Below are 16,573 nucleotides of genomic sequence, written 5' to 3'. Positions count from 1 at the left end.
ACAGCAGCTGCCCGGGGGGTCGGGGGAATCACATTTTTTGTCAGGGGGCCCAAGATTTCTGGTAGCGCCCCTGCCTGGGCTACAGCACTCTTTGCTTCAGAGAAACACTATGGGGGTGATGAGACATTAGAACATGTTCCATGACTTAGAAAAATAACAATTGATTCCCAATTTTAAAACAACTACATTTGATTGACTTATTTAGTAATAACTCGAAAAGTAAAAGTTATCAGATAATGTTTCGCTGAATTGAATGAGCAGATATATAATCTTTTAGTGTCGTTTTATTTCACATTTTATGCCAGTCGGTGGCGGTAATGGACCAATTTCGTTGTTTACCAACCGCCAATAACCAACCGCCAAAGAAGAAGAAGACGTCAGCATCGCAGCAACGCCATTACTGAAGACTGATATATGTTTTCACAGGTGGGTTAAGTGCACAAGTAACAGATAGTTATCATTTTTAAAGGTGTCTGTAAGGTCATGACAGTGTTTTATTGACATTTATTATATTTTAAGATATTTTTGTGAATTAGAAGTGACTGTTTACTGCCGGTTAGCCTAAATGCTAACTACCGTTACTATAAACACGTTGCATGTTATTGTTTACATCCAGAAATTTCGGGCATGCGCACAACGCCGGAGAACAAAAAGACAACTGCTTACCTGTCGCTTCAGCGGATAAACAATTCCGTTAACAAAATGAAACCTGGAGATGTAGGTATCATTAATCTAGTGCAGTTCACCACAGCAAAGGGAAAGTAACGCAGAAAAACCGTTGAAGATCAGCTCCAAACCACTCGTTCATTTTCTCAATCCGTGTGTTTTCTTCGCTACGCAGACCCGTTGCCATAGAAATGACTAACAGTTACACTATTATATCAATATTCAACAGTAAAATCCGTTGCTTATGTATTAACCCCAAATTAAGGCTATTCCTAGTGGGTTTACTCTTGTGCCCAGCGCAGCACTGAGAAACTTCAGTCCCCGTCCACCTGCTGAATGGACGCCCTTCCGGTCTGTATAAATAACGGTCAGAGCGGACAATCAGCTCCCAGATTGATTATTTCTCCATCCATTTAGGCGCATTGCTGTTTCCAATAGGGTTTGTCATTTAAGGCTATTTCTGTGGGGTTAAAGGCAAAGCAGGATGTAGTCTGTGCCTCGCTGGTTCCGTCCAGTTCACAACCGTAAAGCATCCGCTCGGACATAGCAGAACCGGACTCGGCCTCCTGAATGCGTAATTACGCACTCCAGAGAGGAGAATGATGTCTGGTTGAGGACGCTGAGATAGCAGAGCTGCTGCTGTGAATAGTAACAGCGAAAATTACGGACTGTAACAGTAACGATGAGCAGAGCAGGTCAACAACTTATGCGCCTTTTCCCCTGGCTCTACTTCGGCAGTCCCGCTGTACTCTACCCGGCCTCGCTCCGCTCTCCTCCGAAGTGATCGGGTTTTCACTGACCCTGCTGGGCCTGGAGCAGGGGGACACCTGGTGGCGGTGGAGGGCATTGAGCCCCACCTCCAGACGTCCTACTCCATGTGCTGCTTCATAACTTTACAACAGAAACGCGTTGTCATTTTTCTGAGGCAGCAGAAGAAGAGAGAGCTGAGCTGATTTTTATAGCCTGATTCTTCTGGGATTTCAAGAAGAGATGCCCAGTGGGAGGAATGCTGCAGAGTAAACAAGGTTTTAAATTAGTCAATACACATAAACGTTTATGTTAGGTTCAAATTAAATAACCATTTTCACTGACACGAAATAAACAATGATGATGTAAACAGTGACATGTATAAAATGCTTTGTATTTATGCTCAGATTTGCATAAACATTAGATCATACATTACAGAAATCTAAGAAACTAATGTTTCCAATCTCTGGAGTCTTTTTCTGTTAATGCAGAATCAATCTACTCCAGGTTATCAGAAGTTCATAATATTACTCATCCTAAAAATGACTGAAGTAAATGCAACTAGTAGTACTCACCTCTGAACATAGATACAATTATTATCCTAAATCATAACTTAGCTAACATTATCTGCTCTATTCAGACATAGTTCTTCTCTTTTTAAAGGAGAAAATAAATGTTTTTAGAAACATCAGCAAACAGTACCGACTCTATGCAGAGTGGGAAGAGACAGTTATTTTAACAGTTATTTTAATTGAAAGGCTTAGGCTTTATCACATCTTTTTATGTATTTTCCAACACTGAAATATTTGTCCTTTTATACCAATGATCACTTAGTTATTTCTTTTTCTGTGTTTATGTTGGAAGGACAAAGTTCAGCTGGTCTGATCACCAAATGAGTAACTGTGGTCGATTTGTTAAAGTATCTTCTACAAGAGCAAAGATAGTGAAACATATTCTATGCATCAGAGTGTAAACCCTTATGGAGTGAATAGATATATTTTATAACCAAGGACAGGATAATTGCAGAACTGTTTATGAGACAGAGTGAGAGCTTCTTGGCATGAAAGGTTTGTTGCAGAAACTTGTTTCCCAAAACTGTTGGAGTAAAGAAATGAACCACAGAGCAGCGATGGAGATGCTGCATCACACCCTGAAGACTTTGAAAAAGAGGAAGAAGAACCCGCCTGCTTTCCATGAGCTGCAGCTGAGATCGCTCAAGCAGCTGTTGGACATTTTATAACATCTAAATCTTTGTTATTTTTCCCATGAAGGATGGAGAACAGCAGGGATGAAGACAGCTCTTCTGCAGTCAGTGTCAACAATAACAAACATCCTCTTAAATGTAAGTGACTCTATACGTATTTTACAGTTTATGAGGATTAAAAAGTAACAATGCTACCAAAAACCATTTCACACATTTTTATTCCTTCTATAGGAAGTTATAGTTTCTTAACATGGGCTCTAACAGGAATTGTTTTTATATCACATGTAAAATTGAGCTTTAATTTTCTTGTATCATCTGAGAAATTTCTCTGCAAGCCAAGTTTAGTTTATATCACAATTCAGCAACAATTCAAAGTCCTTTACACAATGAAAACATAAAATGGAGAACAGATAGATTGCAGTGGTGCAATAAGGGAAAAATAAACACAATTTTTAGTGTGGTCTAAAATTAGTAATGTTTAATTTATTATTCTAAATAATCATCTCTAAACAAAAATGTTTTTAACCTTGTGTTACGGCCCGGCTCAGAAGACTGCAACAAAATCATGGGGGAGGGGAAACAACACCAATAGACGTTGTCAGCCTTTTTGATTAATTTATTCATAAAACAAGTGTAGGGGTAGCAGGCGGTACCACAGGCCACAGGCTGTGTGTGCGACTCAGTCTGGTCCTCCGTCAGGCGCTGGTCTTCCTCTGACATGGACCGGCTGACCCCAGAGACTGCTGATTAGATTGGTTAGATTTCAGTTTGTTGAAATATTGGCTGACCATAGAGTCACAGGAAGTAGCTAAAATATCAGGGGAAATTTTGGGCCACACTCTTAAAATGATCAATGACCTCAGGGATAAGATGGCGCCTAGTAACAGTTCAAACTGTGGTGTCACGCTGAATCAAATCAGTGACACCAAAAAACACCCAGTGATGGTCAGACACAGCCAGGTCAACAACAGAGGACACATCAGAGGCCAGACCAAAGGTCATGACGAGGTCAAGGGTGTGCCCCCTGTTGTGAGGGGGTTAGTTGACATGCTGAATAAAATCCATACAGTTTTAATGTTTCTAGAAATTGTTTGGACAAAGAGTCAGATGGATTATCAACATGTAGATTAAAATCACCAGTAACAATAAACTTATTACACTTAGCATGAATAAAAGATAAAAGCTCAAAAAATTCTGTCATAAAACCAGCTTGTCCATGTGGCCTGTAGACAGTAACACAAAGTATTTGCAAGTTGCTAAAAACAAATGCATGATGCTCAAAAGAAGGGTATTGGTCAAATGAAATCTCTTTAGCACCCACTGAATTATTAAATATTGAGGCAGTACCACCACCTTTCCTGCCACTTCAAGCACAAAAAGAACATTTAAAACGGGCTCAGTGAGCACAACTGGTGCGTCTGTGCCCAACCAATTTTCTGTTCAAAACAAGCAATCCAGTTTAGCATCTAAAATCAAATCATTTACTATAAAAGATTTGTTTAAGGGAGAGCGAACATTTAAAAAAGCCATAGTGAGAGTGTCTGGTTCTGCTCTGCATCCCCAGCACCAGAACCAAACATGAAGAAGCAGCTTTCAGCTTCTGTGCGCCACAAATCTGGAACAAACTTCCAGAAAACTGCAAAACAGCAGAAACACTGAGTTCCTTTAAAACAAGGATAGACGCCCACCTATTTAAAACTTCTTTTGATCAGTAATCACTGGAACATTGACCAGCATGTTCGATGTGTTTTGATGATTTTAATGATGATAAACATCCTTGTTGCTGAAATGTGATGTAAAAATAAACTTTATTGATTGGTTAATCAATAACTTATTGATTCCATTGCTTGTTTTTTTCAGCTGCAGAAGTGGAACCATCAACACTCCGGTGCTCTTCTGTGTTTTTAGTGTGTTTGGGGTTGCTTTGTGCCATACTGACTGCAAAATTCATCTACAGTGAGTTTCATTTCAACAGAATATATTTTAGGTTTCTTCCTTTATAACAAGGCTGACCATAGAGTCACAGGAAGTAGTGACTCTACTGCTGAACACTTGCATTGGAATGCAAGTGTTCAGCAGTAAGAGGAGATCTGAGGGTTGACAAAAAGTCAGGGACACTGAAGTGTCACCAAGAATCAGTTCAACTTAATGCTGCCCAGCTTGAAACCTGTCAAGGTGTTAAAGTTTTTAGGGAAGAGCTAAAGGCGTGTTTGAGGAGAGGAGGATGCCTGGCTTGTGAACTGCAGAAATTTATCTTTGCTTTTTGTAGAGACAAGCAAAGATAAATTGCTCATCTACAAGCTATTTATATTTGCTCATAGATGAGCACTCCAGGTGCTGGAGTGGTTTGATGCTGAGTGTGAAGGAGCTGGACAGACAGTAATCTCACATTTCTGTTCCAAGAAGCTACAGGACGTAGCCGCCGCTTCAGCCTGACCAAAACTGGTTTAGGGGGTGTTTATCGAACAATCAACCATCTCACAAAAGACAGAACACAACTTTATTCTCTATGATTTAAGGTATTTTTTTCACATTAAAGATCAGTTGATCTTTAATTTTCAAATAGTCCATCTGAATTACAACTGGTGCGTCTGTGCCCAACCAATTTTCTGTTCAAAACAAGCAATGAAGTTCAGCATCTAAAATCAAATCATTTACTGTAAAAGATTTGTTTAAGGTAGAGCGAACACCCAAAAACATTAATTCTCTCACTGATTTTATAACAGTTTTAAAGATTCACAATTTACCTGTTTAAATAATTTTTTGTTTGTTACGCTACTGTTTGGTATAAAGATATTGGTTAACTATAAATTTGGAGTTTTGCCATTTTTATTGATTTTATTTAGGAAATAACCAAAGATTTATTTTCCAAATCACATATTTCTCCTAATTTTCAAGCTAAAATTTGTCTTCCTTAAAGTTCTGAATATAATTTTCCTTTTTTTTTAAATTTTTCTGCTTAAGTAAACATTATTTTCAATCTTTTTTAATGTTGTTTTGTTTTCACCAATTCTGTTTAAAGACTTCAATTTATTCGTCCAAACCAATTTTTAATCTCCGTAGTGGAGTCTCTTATAAAGTGCTCTTTTGGTCAGGTTTGTCCAGTCTGAAAAACGTCACCTTCATCATTGTGGAACCCGTAAAGTTCATGTCAGTTCATAAACCTGGGTTTCTGTCACAGGTCTTTGTTCGTCATAGTTCTCCACACAAAATGCATTTTTTGTGCAGTGAGATCCTCCTATAAGAAAAAAAAAAATTATTAATCTTCACTTTTCTTGATCACATGTTAAAGAAGCACATCTTTATTCCATCCATCCATCCATTTTCTTGCACCCTTGTCCCTTAATGGGGTCGGGAGGCACATCTTTATTCAATTGTTATTTCACATCTAACTTAAATACACTTTATTATAAGAGTTGTTCTCCTTTTTCACCATTTTATCTTAGTAATTTTCTTTCAGAAGATGCCGACTAGGAGGGTGTCCCATCCTTGTTGGGAAGAAACCTGTGAATTGAACTGATAGTAAATGTCACATGATTATTTGAAATATGCAGTGATATCTTCTAGTGACCCGGTTTCAGAACTGAAGTCAGAAATGAGTGAGAGCGGGTTGCCCTCTGCTGTGTCTCCAAATTGCGTCCCCCTGAGAAAGAGAAGAAATATTTGTAAATGTATTCTTATTTTTCCAGCAGGAACACACGAATTCCAAAGTAATTTATTATTCTAAACCATGCAAAAATGCAAATGTCTTGAAAAACTGATTTGCAACATTGAGCATTGAACTCCATAAGAAATCTTAAAATACAAATGAAATAGTCACGCTACATTGATTTCCCCCACTTTGCCGCCCGCCCCCATGCTGAGAGCAGGGTCGGCCCTAAGGCCAGGGTCTAAAGCCAGTAGTTATGAAAAGTTTTAGTGGGGCTACCGAGCAAAGATGCCTTCTTTGAAGCAAACACCTTGATCTGTAACTACAAATCCTGTCCTGGGACAAAGTTCTAAAGTTAACTACCATTTGGTTCATCTCCTGTTTGATGAACCAAATGGTTAGTTTCTGTCTCCTAGTCTGATTGGGGCTACAGCCTGGCGTTATCAAATCTGGTAACACTTTATTTGAAGGGGGTGAATAAGACTGTCATGACACTGTAATAAACATGTCATAACACCTGTCATGAACATGAATAAGCCTTCATGAATATTTATGACTGTTGTCATAAAGCGTCATTCGGTAAATTATGACACTTTTAATATAAAGTTGACATTATTCAAAATGTCTTTGTTATGACAACTTGACATTAATCAAGAAATCATTACTGGGGGTCTAAAATCCTATTTATAGTTTTCCAGACAATACTGGAACACACAAAAACACACAAATTACTTAAGGTTTTTTTTTGTACTTTTGTAACCATCAGTTCAACCTTATAAGTGGAAACATATTGTTGATGTTACTATTATAAAATAACTTGCAATTAAATATTGGCAAAGCTTAGGCCTGTCACGATAAACGATAAATCAATTAATCGTACGATAAAAAAAAACCTATCGACCTCATTTGAATTATCGGCTTTATCGTCTCTTTCTATCTTTTTCTTTCTGTTCATGACATTGAATGAAAAAAGGCTCAGCTCCGGTGCTCAGAAATCCTAGGTATAACGATTCTATCGGGTTCGATTGTGCCGTGTGGTGTCCAGCCACATGGGCAGAAAATAATGCCTACAAGTCCAGTTAATTAATTTTAAAACGAGGCAGTAAGCAATGTTTTATTAGAATCTACCTGTGATGCTTGTGGCAAGATTCAGCGTAAAGTCTTGACTGAATGAAAATCATTACAACCTTTTTATGTCACGTTAACGAAGAACAGATGAAAACTTACCGGGTTCATCAACTGCGGTAGCAATTTGGCTCCAACTCCTCCCCTCATCATTTCTATATTCTTCGCACGAAATGTTGAATAAACATTAGAGATGTGCCGATCAGGTTTTTTCCTGCCGATACTGATCACCCATGAGGGCCGATCACCGATACCGATCACATAATTATTATTATTATTATTTATTTTTTTATCATAAACACTACCAGTGACATTATGTGGAAAAACAAACCATGAACTCACCTTAATTTAGACAAAAACTTGTTTTTAATAACTTTTTCCAAGAAGAAAACTAAACAAAACAGGCATTGTGCACATTGTCCTGCTATCAATAATAATATCTTTAACAGACTGATAACATATGGAGGCTCTGAAGAGGCTAAATAACGCAAAGAGCCAAAATAAAACCTCTCAACATTGCCAAAAAAATTCAAGTATAAAACTTGAACATTCATATAAAACATTCAAAGGCAAATACAGGATCCATTACAATAAACAATCCAGAGTTACTGAATGAAAACTTCCTGTTAGCATGGCGGCTAGCTGATTACTGCTAGTTCTGATTGGCTGTTTCTGACTGAGCGGAGTAATTATGCAGAGCAGGGAGGAGATCGATTATTTTTTTAGAGATTATCTGCCTCATGTTAGGACAGCAAAAGTTTTAATACGTATGTAAAATGTATTTTTTTAGGTTAGATGCTGCAGCTTTAAGCTGAGGTTCGGTGTGAGAGTCACTACCAGGTGGAGCAGAAGCAACACTCCGTCTGTGAAATATTACTACCTGTAGCGTAGCAGCGGTTCAACAGCGAGATCAGAACCAGCGTCTTACATCGCAGCTCGAAGACTTAAATCATTTTGCGGGTTATTTGTTTAGCTTTCTGATCGTCATGCTAATCCGGGTGAGTGTTTGTAGCTGTGCGCTGCTTTACCTGCTATCTGATCCTCAGTATGTCTTTCTTACTGCAGTGAGCCTCGATGTAGCCAAACTCCGTCTAGTATGGCATTGTTTTTATGTCGTATTAGCTTCGTTGTGTTGATGTATTTTGACCTGCTTCAATTTTCCGCCGCAACACGCAAACTTTCCCATTCACTCAGTGCGTCATAGTTCCACATCGCTTAGGATTTGTTGCTGCTCGTTTGCGCAGTGTGAAGGAAAGAGACCAGCTGCACAGGCAGGCTGCGAAATTAGATGCAGGTGATCAATTTGTGTGAACGGCAACAAGAGACCGTGATCGGCAGTCACTGATCATACACTTTTTCACGGAAATCGGCCAATTATAATCGGTGACCGATTGATCGGCACACCTCTAATAAGCATTAATGTTGTTTCCACATTTCATCTCCGATGTCCACTGGATTTTGGGTTGCGCCGTGACAGCTGTTTGGGATTCCCCTCAGTAATTTCCCCTCAGAAAGCGCGGAGGAGAATCCGCTCTTTCTGATTGGCTACCTGTCACATTCAGAGTTAACGCTCCCAGACGGGGAAATCCCCGGCCACGACGATCTAAATCACACTACAGGATGATCAGTTATGAAATCACCAGCGACAATCTTGGATCGGCCAACAATCTAAGATTGTCATAAGGAGAAAATGGGGGCAAAAAAATAATGTAGTTGGATGTGCCCATGTTCTCTATTTCAATCTAGTGATTAGGGGCAATATACAGACTCCATATCTGCACTCTGTTGGTTGAATGCATTTATTTCCACTTTCCACGTTTTATGTTTAGTTTTTATTCAAGTAAATTTTTTGTTAATGGAGACTGAGAATCCATTTTATTTTGTTTTCTTTTATTGTTTTGTTTATTTAGTTTATCAGCTCCAGTGCTATGTGTTCTTTTGAAAATAAAGTGTATCTACCTATGGCAAGAAATCACATGCATTAATAGTCATTTCCATTAAATCAGTGTCAAAACGTCTTGAAACAATATTATCGTTTATCGCAATAATTTTTTAGACAATTGTCCAGTAAAATTTGTTATCGTGACAGGCCTAGCAAAGCTCAATGTAATTTTCACAAGAGGCGCAGCGTTTTTGTTAGCACCCTGCCGGCATACCCAGGTGGGCCCCATGTGGGGAAAAGGAGGTCAGACCAGATGGGTCCCATATGGATTTGTCCGCGGGTTCCACGGTGGCCCCACATGGGTTTGTCCATTTAGGGCCCATGTGGGCTGTGGCCCTACATGGGCAAACCCATGTGGGGCCACCGTGGAACCCGCGGACAAACCCGTATGGGACCCATATCTCAGCCCTCCTTTCCCCCACATGGGGCCTACCTAGGCATGCTGGCTGCTGAAATTAACTAAAAAAGTTACTTTTAATGCAACTTAGTTACTTTCCAAATCAAGTAGTCAGTAATCTAACTAAGTTACTTTTTCAAAGTAACTATGCCATCATTGGTTGTTATATTTTTCACCCAAGGAGGTCACTAAAATTTATTGGAACTAAGCAGCCTACAGGATAATTAGTGTATTATTTTTACGTCTAAAATAAATATTTCTTAAATAAAGTCTAATGTTACATCTAATCATGGATACTTTAAGACCTATTTATTCTCTTTTTATTTATTTATTGTCTGTTAATTACTTGTCCTAAATTTAAATGGCTATTTTTATGAACAGGCTCATATTTAACGAAGGCTGGATACCTAAGGGCAATTTAGTGAGACAAATGAGCCGACAGTCATGAGGCTGATGACTGTCGGCTCCCGGCTTCCTCTCAGAAGCCGGAGTACCGGAGAGAATCTACATGAACAGGGAGGACATGCAAACTCAACAGATATGGACCCCACTGACTCAGTCAATTAACCTCATTGCTGCAAGGCAACTGTGCTTCCACCATGCAGCCCCCCAAAATAAATGTGTTCATGAAATATTAAAATCAGTTAAGTGTCCTTTGGTTCTAGCCTTAGTCTGATATCCTAAAAGGGCTTAAGAGGGAATCTGGAAATGTTGATGCTCTCTGATACAGACAGATTCACTGACTTTCTGACTAATTTGTGTGTTTTTATAGTGAGTATGAAGACGGCCAATCAGCTGGAAACTATCAAAACTCTTACAACAGACCAAAAGCAACTGATTGACCAACAAAAGATGATGAAAAAACAAATTGAGCAGGTGATCCGAGACAGAAGCCTGAGCATATTAAGAGAGAAGCTTACCCAAGAGAGTCTTACTCACGTCAGAGAGGAGCTGAACAATAAGTCAGAGGAACTGAAGAAAGAGAGAGACGAGCTGAGCAAAGAGAAAGAGGAGATGATCAAACAGAAAGAGCTGCTGAACCAAGAGAGAGAGGAGCTGATCAGTAACACACGGGAGCTGAAGAAAGAGGAATACGAGCTGAGGGAAGAGCTAGCGAAACAGAGCAAAGAGAATGAGGAGCTAAAAAAAGAGGAAGAGGAGCTAAGCAAAGAGAAAAAAGGGCTGAGCAATGAGAAAGAGGGGCTGAGCAATGAGAAAGAGCTGAAAAAAAACAATGAGAGATCAGAACTTATTAAAGAGAAAGACAAGCTGAGCAAAGAGAAGAAGGAGCTGAACACCGAGAAAGACAAACTGAACAAAGAGAATGACGAGCTGAGCAAAGAGAATGACGAGCTGAGCAAAGAGAAAGAGGAGATAAGAAAAGAGAAAGACAAACTGAACATAGAAAAAAACAAGCTGAGCAAAGACAAAAAAGAGCTGAGCAACGAGAAAGACAAACTGAACAAACAGAAAGAAGACCTGGACAAAGTGAAAGTGGAGGTGATCAAAAAGCAAGACGAGCTCAGCAAGAAAACAACTGAGCTGAATAAAGAAATAAATAAGCTGGACGAAGAGAAAGATGAGCTGAGCAAAAGGACGGAGGAGCTACACAAAAAGAAACAGCAACTAAACAAAGAGGAAGATGAGCTGAAAAAAGAGGAAGATAAGCTCATCAAAGAGAAAGGAGAGTTGATCAAAAAGATAAATGAGCTCAGCAAAAAAATAATAGAGCTGAACAAAGAGAAAGCAGAGCTGAGGAAAGAGAAAGCAGGGGTGAGGAAAGAGAAAGACAAGCTGGACAAAGAGAAAGACAAGCTGAGCAAAGAGATAAAGGAGCTGAGCAAAGACAAAGACAAACTGGACAAAGAGAAAGACAAGCTGAGCAAAGACAAAAAGAAGCTGAACAAAGAGAAAGATGGACTGAACGAAGAGGAACGCGACCTAAACAAAATGAAAGTGGAGCAGAGCAAAATAAACGGGGAGCTGAGCAAAGACAAAGAGGAGCTGAACAAAAAGGCAAAGGAACTGAACAAAGAGACATCAGACCTGAGCAGAGAGCAAGTAGAGCTGACCAAAAAAACAGAGGAGCTTAAAAAACTGAAAGATGAGGTGAACAAAGAGAAAGATGAGCTGAACAAAATTAAAGGAGAGCTGAACAAGGACAAAACAGAGCTGAACAAATTGAAAGGGAATCTGAAAAAAGAGGAAGTTGAACTGAACAAAAATAAAAGCGAGCTGAACAAGGAGAAAGTGGAGCTGAACAAACAGAAAGCGGACTTGAGCAAAGAGACACAGGAGTTGAACAGACTGAAAGCAGAGCTGAGCAAAAAGAAAGCAGAGCTGAGCAAAAAGACAGCGGAGCTGAACAAAACGACAAAAGACCTGAACAAGGAGAAAGAGGAGCTGCACAAAATGAAAGATAAGCTGAGCAAAGAGAAAGAGGAGCTGAAGAAAGAGAAAGATAAGCTGAACAAAGAGAGAGAGGAGCTGAGAGCACAGAAAAAGGCGAAGGAAAATCGATGCAAAGACAAAGATGCCCTGAAAATCTTCTACAATTTTGTCATGACATTTGGGTCCTTTAAAGTTGAAGAATTCTGTCCTCTAGATAGTAATTATATTTCTAGATTACCTTTGAAACTCTTGATTACTCATTTTATTTTTGAAATATTCTGTTATAAACAGTTTTTGAAGACATAGCTGACCGTTATTATCACAGGTAGAGTGCTGAAGGTCACTTTCCTGACAGCAAAGTGAGCCAGTAAAAGTAATTCATTAGCAGCAGGTTTACAGCCAAGTTTTGGTTTCAGAGAATGTTTTTGTTTTTTGGTGAACCCTGTGGTACGCCACTTCTGACTAGAATGATATCATCATTTAATCACCTTCCAATATTGATCTGCACTCTACCTTTAAAAGCTTTGCTTGAGTAATTTTGATAAATAAGTTCACATGGATTTCTTCTAGGAATTAATTTTTTTCTTTTTGAGATTATTTTACCAAAGTTTCACTTAATTCTGCTCTTTCTCCTTGTCTAGTGAGACCAAAGTGTCTGGATTGCAGGAAAGGCTGGATTTCCTTCAGGGGGCACTGCTACTATTTTTCTGATTCAGATCATCATTCAAATATCTGGGAGGCGACTCGACAGTTGTGTCAGTTTGATAGTGGAGACTTCGTTGTAATTGATGATCAGGAGGAGCAGGTAAAACATAATGCCACCTCTAGCCTTGAAATGTAAAACTAATCTGAAAGCCTGTGGAAGACTCATAGCTTGACAATATTGAATTGAATCAACACAGTATAATTAAATTAATAGAAAACCAAAGAGGAGGAAGTGTTGCCCTAATATATAAGGATTTCTTTAATTGCAAAAAATATTTTTAGGTCATTTTAACTCTTTTGAATATCTGGGAATTTAGGTTAAATAAAACATAAACAAGGCCTGATACTAACTCAATGCAAACCCCAGTATACGTGGAAAACATCTTTATTTTCTTTAATGAGCTTTTATGTCTGATATGTTTAATAATGTCTGCAGCTTTTTGGTTCGTTGAAGCAGACACGTGATTCATTCATAGTATTCCTAGGAATGAAAAAATCAATTAAGTGTCCTATACTGGTATATTAGGAATACTTGAATACTATCCATCCATTTTCTGTAGACCCTTGTCCCTTAGTGGGGTTGGGAGGTGCTGCTGGTGCCTCTCCGGCTAACGTTCCAGGCGAGAGGCCGGAACGTTAGCCGGCCTCTTGCCCGGCTGTCGCAGGGCAACACAGAGACACACAGGACACACATCCATGCACACACACACTCACACCTAGGGGCAATTTAGACAGACCAATTAACCTGACAGTCATGTTTTTGGACTGTGGGAGGGAGCCGGAGTACCCGGAGAAAACCCACCATGCACAGGGAGAACATGGAGACTCCATGCAGAAAGACCGGGGCCGGACAGCCTATTGCACACTAGTATGTCTGGTATTCAAGTATTCCTATTAATACTAGGAATACTTCAATCCTACTTCCTATACTTCAACCTAGGACCCCTCCTATTCAATATCTACATGCTCCCACTAGCTCAGGTTATAACGGGAAATAAGATTGTCTACCATAGCTACGCGGATGATACACAGCTCTACATACTGTCCACCTGGTGACATACCAGGTGACTCTGAACCCATCCAATCACTGAACAGATGCTTAGAACAGATCATTGTGTGGATGAGCCAAAACTTTCTCCAGCTGAACAGAAACAAAACTGATGTTATTTTTGGACCTAAAGTGGAGTGATCTAGAGTTACAGATCTAGAGTTATAGATCTAGAGTTACAGATCTAGAGTTATAGATCTAGAGTTACAGATCTAGAGTCAATGCACAGCTTCAGTTATTACAACTGAAAACCAGCAATCAGACTAAAACCTGGGAGTAGTGATGGACTCTGACCTGAACCTTCAGAACCACATAAAGACAGTCACAAAGTCAGCCTTCTATCACCTGAAGAACATTTCAGGATTAAAGGGCTAAAGTCCCAACAGGGTCTAGAGAAACTCATCCATGCGTTTATCTGCACTGATTTCTGCAACAGTGTCTTTACAAATTTGACTAAAAAGTCAATCCTCCAGCTGCAGCAGATCCACAACGCTGCTGCTCGGGTTCTGACTAGAACCAGGATGATGGAGCACATAACACCAGTTCTTCCACTGGCTCCCTGTAGCTCAGAGAATAAACTTTAAAATACTGATGTTAGTTTATAAATCACTGAACGGCTTAGCACCACAATACATTAAAGACCTGCTGTTGTATCAACCTTCCAGACCTCTCAGGTCGTCTGGTTCTGGTTCTGCTCTGCATCCAGAACCAAACGAGGAGAAGCAGCATTCAGCTTCTATGCACCACAAATCTGGAACAAACTGCTGGAAAATTGTAAAACAGCTGAAACACTGAGTTCCTTTAAATCTAGACTACAGGCCCACCTGTTCAGAGTGGCTTTTGAAACATTATAAATGAAACAAACATTTTGATGTGTAATAATGGTATTTGACAAAATGTAATGCTTCAGTTGTTAACTGTGTTCTATGACTTTATAGATTTGTTTTTCAAGACCTTAAACAAGGCACTTCAAATGCTGAAATGTGTTAAAAATAAACTTGATTGATTGATTGATTGGTTGATTGATTGATAGCTTGAAGTAAGAAGATTTATGAGTCTAAAATAAAATCTGTTCACAGGAATTTATCACCAGACGAGCCGTGCCCTTCAGCTCTAAAAACCAAGGATACTGGATTGGGTTACGTCATACGCCAGGCGGATGGTTCTGGGTTGATGGACGCAAGAACACGCTCGAGTAAGAACTATTATCTAAAAATATGCACATTTAAAGCTGCAGTATGTAACTTTTATAGGAAATGTTTTTTCATATTTGTTGAAACTGTTGTCATGTCCTAACCTGGTATCAGATAAGATGTGAAAAATTGGGCTCCTCTGCCTTCTCCCAATGCTCTGAGTGCTAACTAGAAACAACCAATCAGAGCCCAGGGGCGGGTCTTAGCGCTGTCAGTCACAATCTAGTGTGGCGACGCTGGTCAGCCTCTTCTTCAGCCCTTGGTCTCTGCTACTGCTTTTCCGCCATCAGCAGATCCGGCTGTGAATGCTCAGGGTAGTTAGCATAGCCACTGATGGCAGCGGATACGGTTTTCCTGTATAACAGTAAGTTGTTTCTCTGCCATCAGCACATTTACCAAAAATTAAATGAGGTTGAGTGACAGCGTTAAGACCCTCCTGGTGTAGCCATTATTCCTTTAACTTTAAAGTTGGGTTTTATTCTTCCAGCTGTAACTCTATGAACATTCAGGTCATTTGCTATCTTTTTCTATCTCTTTCCTGATTTATGCAAGGTAACAGGCTTTTCTGAACCTTCTAACAAAGCCTTTGACTAGGCCATTATTGTAAGATGCATAAATGAAACATTAAGTTCTTCCTCAAACAGGATTGGTGAAGGCCTTCATTGGTTAAATCAGGGGTGATCAAGACAAACCCCCCGATTTGCAAACATATGAAGAAATCTGTTCAGAGGGATGAGTAATTTTTAGACTTCATCATTGGAAGTAGTTCTTCATGTTGGAATTGGATTAAATATTTTTGTTTCATTAGGTTTATTTCCATTCTTAGCTTCTTGTAGTGTCATTTATTTCTTAAACATCTAAGAAAATTTCGGTTTTACCAAAATCCTTAATTGCTGTTGGGGTTGAATAACTTTAGATTCAACTGTACAAACAAGGACATTTAGTGTGCGGCGGTGGCGCTGGAGTAAAGCGCTCGACCCGTGTACAGCTATCACGGGTTTGAGTCCCGACCTGTTGACCTTTGCCGCATGTCTTCCCTCTTTCTCACAACCCAGTTTCTTGTCGAATTAAGAATTTAGATCTTTAAAATCCAATCTTCCAAGTTTGTAAAACACTTTTACTTTCTACAAGTCTAGTTTCTTTCCGAGTGTGTTTTTTTATTCATATGGAGACAACAACAACATGCTGACAGTTTTCAGTTTGATGTCAATAAGCTACTGTACAATTTTAATTTTTATAAATGTTCTGAGGTCCATGTTTCTTTTTTCAAGTTTCTGGATAAAAGGGATTCCCCATACTTCCGGAGCAGCGGTGCATATACCACGAAAAAAACCCAAAGAGAGCTGGAGAGCAGAAAGCGTTGCTATGAAGTACAGATACATCTGTGAGCATCCGATGATTGTTTGGCCCTATAACTAACACTGTTCTCTTAAAGCTTCAATGAGGAATACTGAACTGTGTCATGATTTTCTGACAAATGTCATGAATAAAAGCTCAATCTCTGAA

At 39.3% G+C, this 16,573-nt stretch overlaps 1 protein-coding gene across 2 annotated transcripts; it reads left to right on the top strand.

Annotated features, from left to right (window-relative positions):
• Positions 1–311: 311 nt before the first annotated feature.
• On the top strand, positions 312–16,573 carry LOC103461440 (uncharacterized). 2 transcript variants are annotated; one of them, XM_081616915.1, is made up of 7 exons: positions 312–426; positions 2,685–2,755; positions 4,478–4,573; positions 10,503–12,338; positions 12,763–12,926; positions 14,954–15,069; positions 16,339–16,573. In XM_081616915.1, exons 2-7 carry the CDS (start codon positions 2,686–2,688, stop codon positions 16,484–16,486), a joined length of 2,430 nt encoding a protein of 809 aa, XP_081473041.1. In that variant the 5' UTR covers positions 312–426; position 2,685; the 3' UTR covers positions 16,487–16,573. The 2 variants fall into 2 exon arrangements, with proteins under 2 accessions (XP_081473041.1, XP_081473040.1); XM_081616914.1 differs by lacking the exon at positions 312–426 and adding an exon at positions 617–717.

The sequence above is a fragment of the Poecilia reticulata genome, chromosome 16, assembly GCF_904066995.2.
Source record: "Poecilia reticulata chromosome 16, P_reticulata-male-v2, whole genome shotgun sequence".
In the NCBI taxonomy this organism is placed as follows: domain Eukaryota; kingdom Metazoa; phylum Chordata; class Actinopteri; order Cyprinodontiformes; family Poeciliidae; genus Poecilia; species Poecilia reticulata.
The sequence above is the reverse complement of the archived record's forward strand: the minus strand, read 5'-3'. Positions and strand labels throughout refer to the sequence as shown.

Coding starts and splice junctions, on each gene's coding strand:
- LOC103461440 (XM_081616914.1), top strand. Junction 2,756..4,477: donor TAACAAACATCCTCTTAAAT/GTAAGTGACTCT, acceptor TGTTTTTTTCAG/CTGCAGAAGTGGAACCATCA. Junction 4,574..10,502: donor GACTGCAAAATTCATCTACA/GTGAGTTTCATT, acceptor GTGTTTTTATAG/TGAGTATGAAGACGGCCAAT.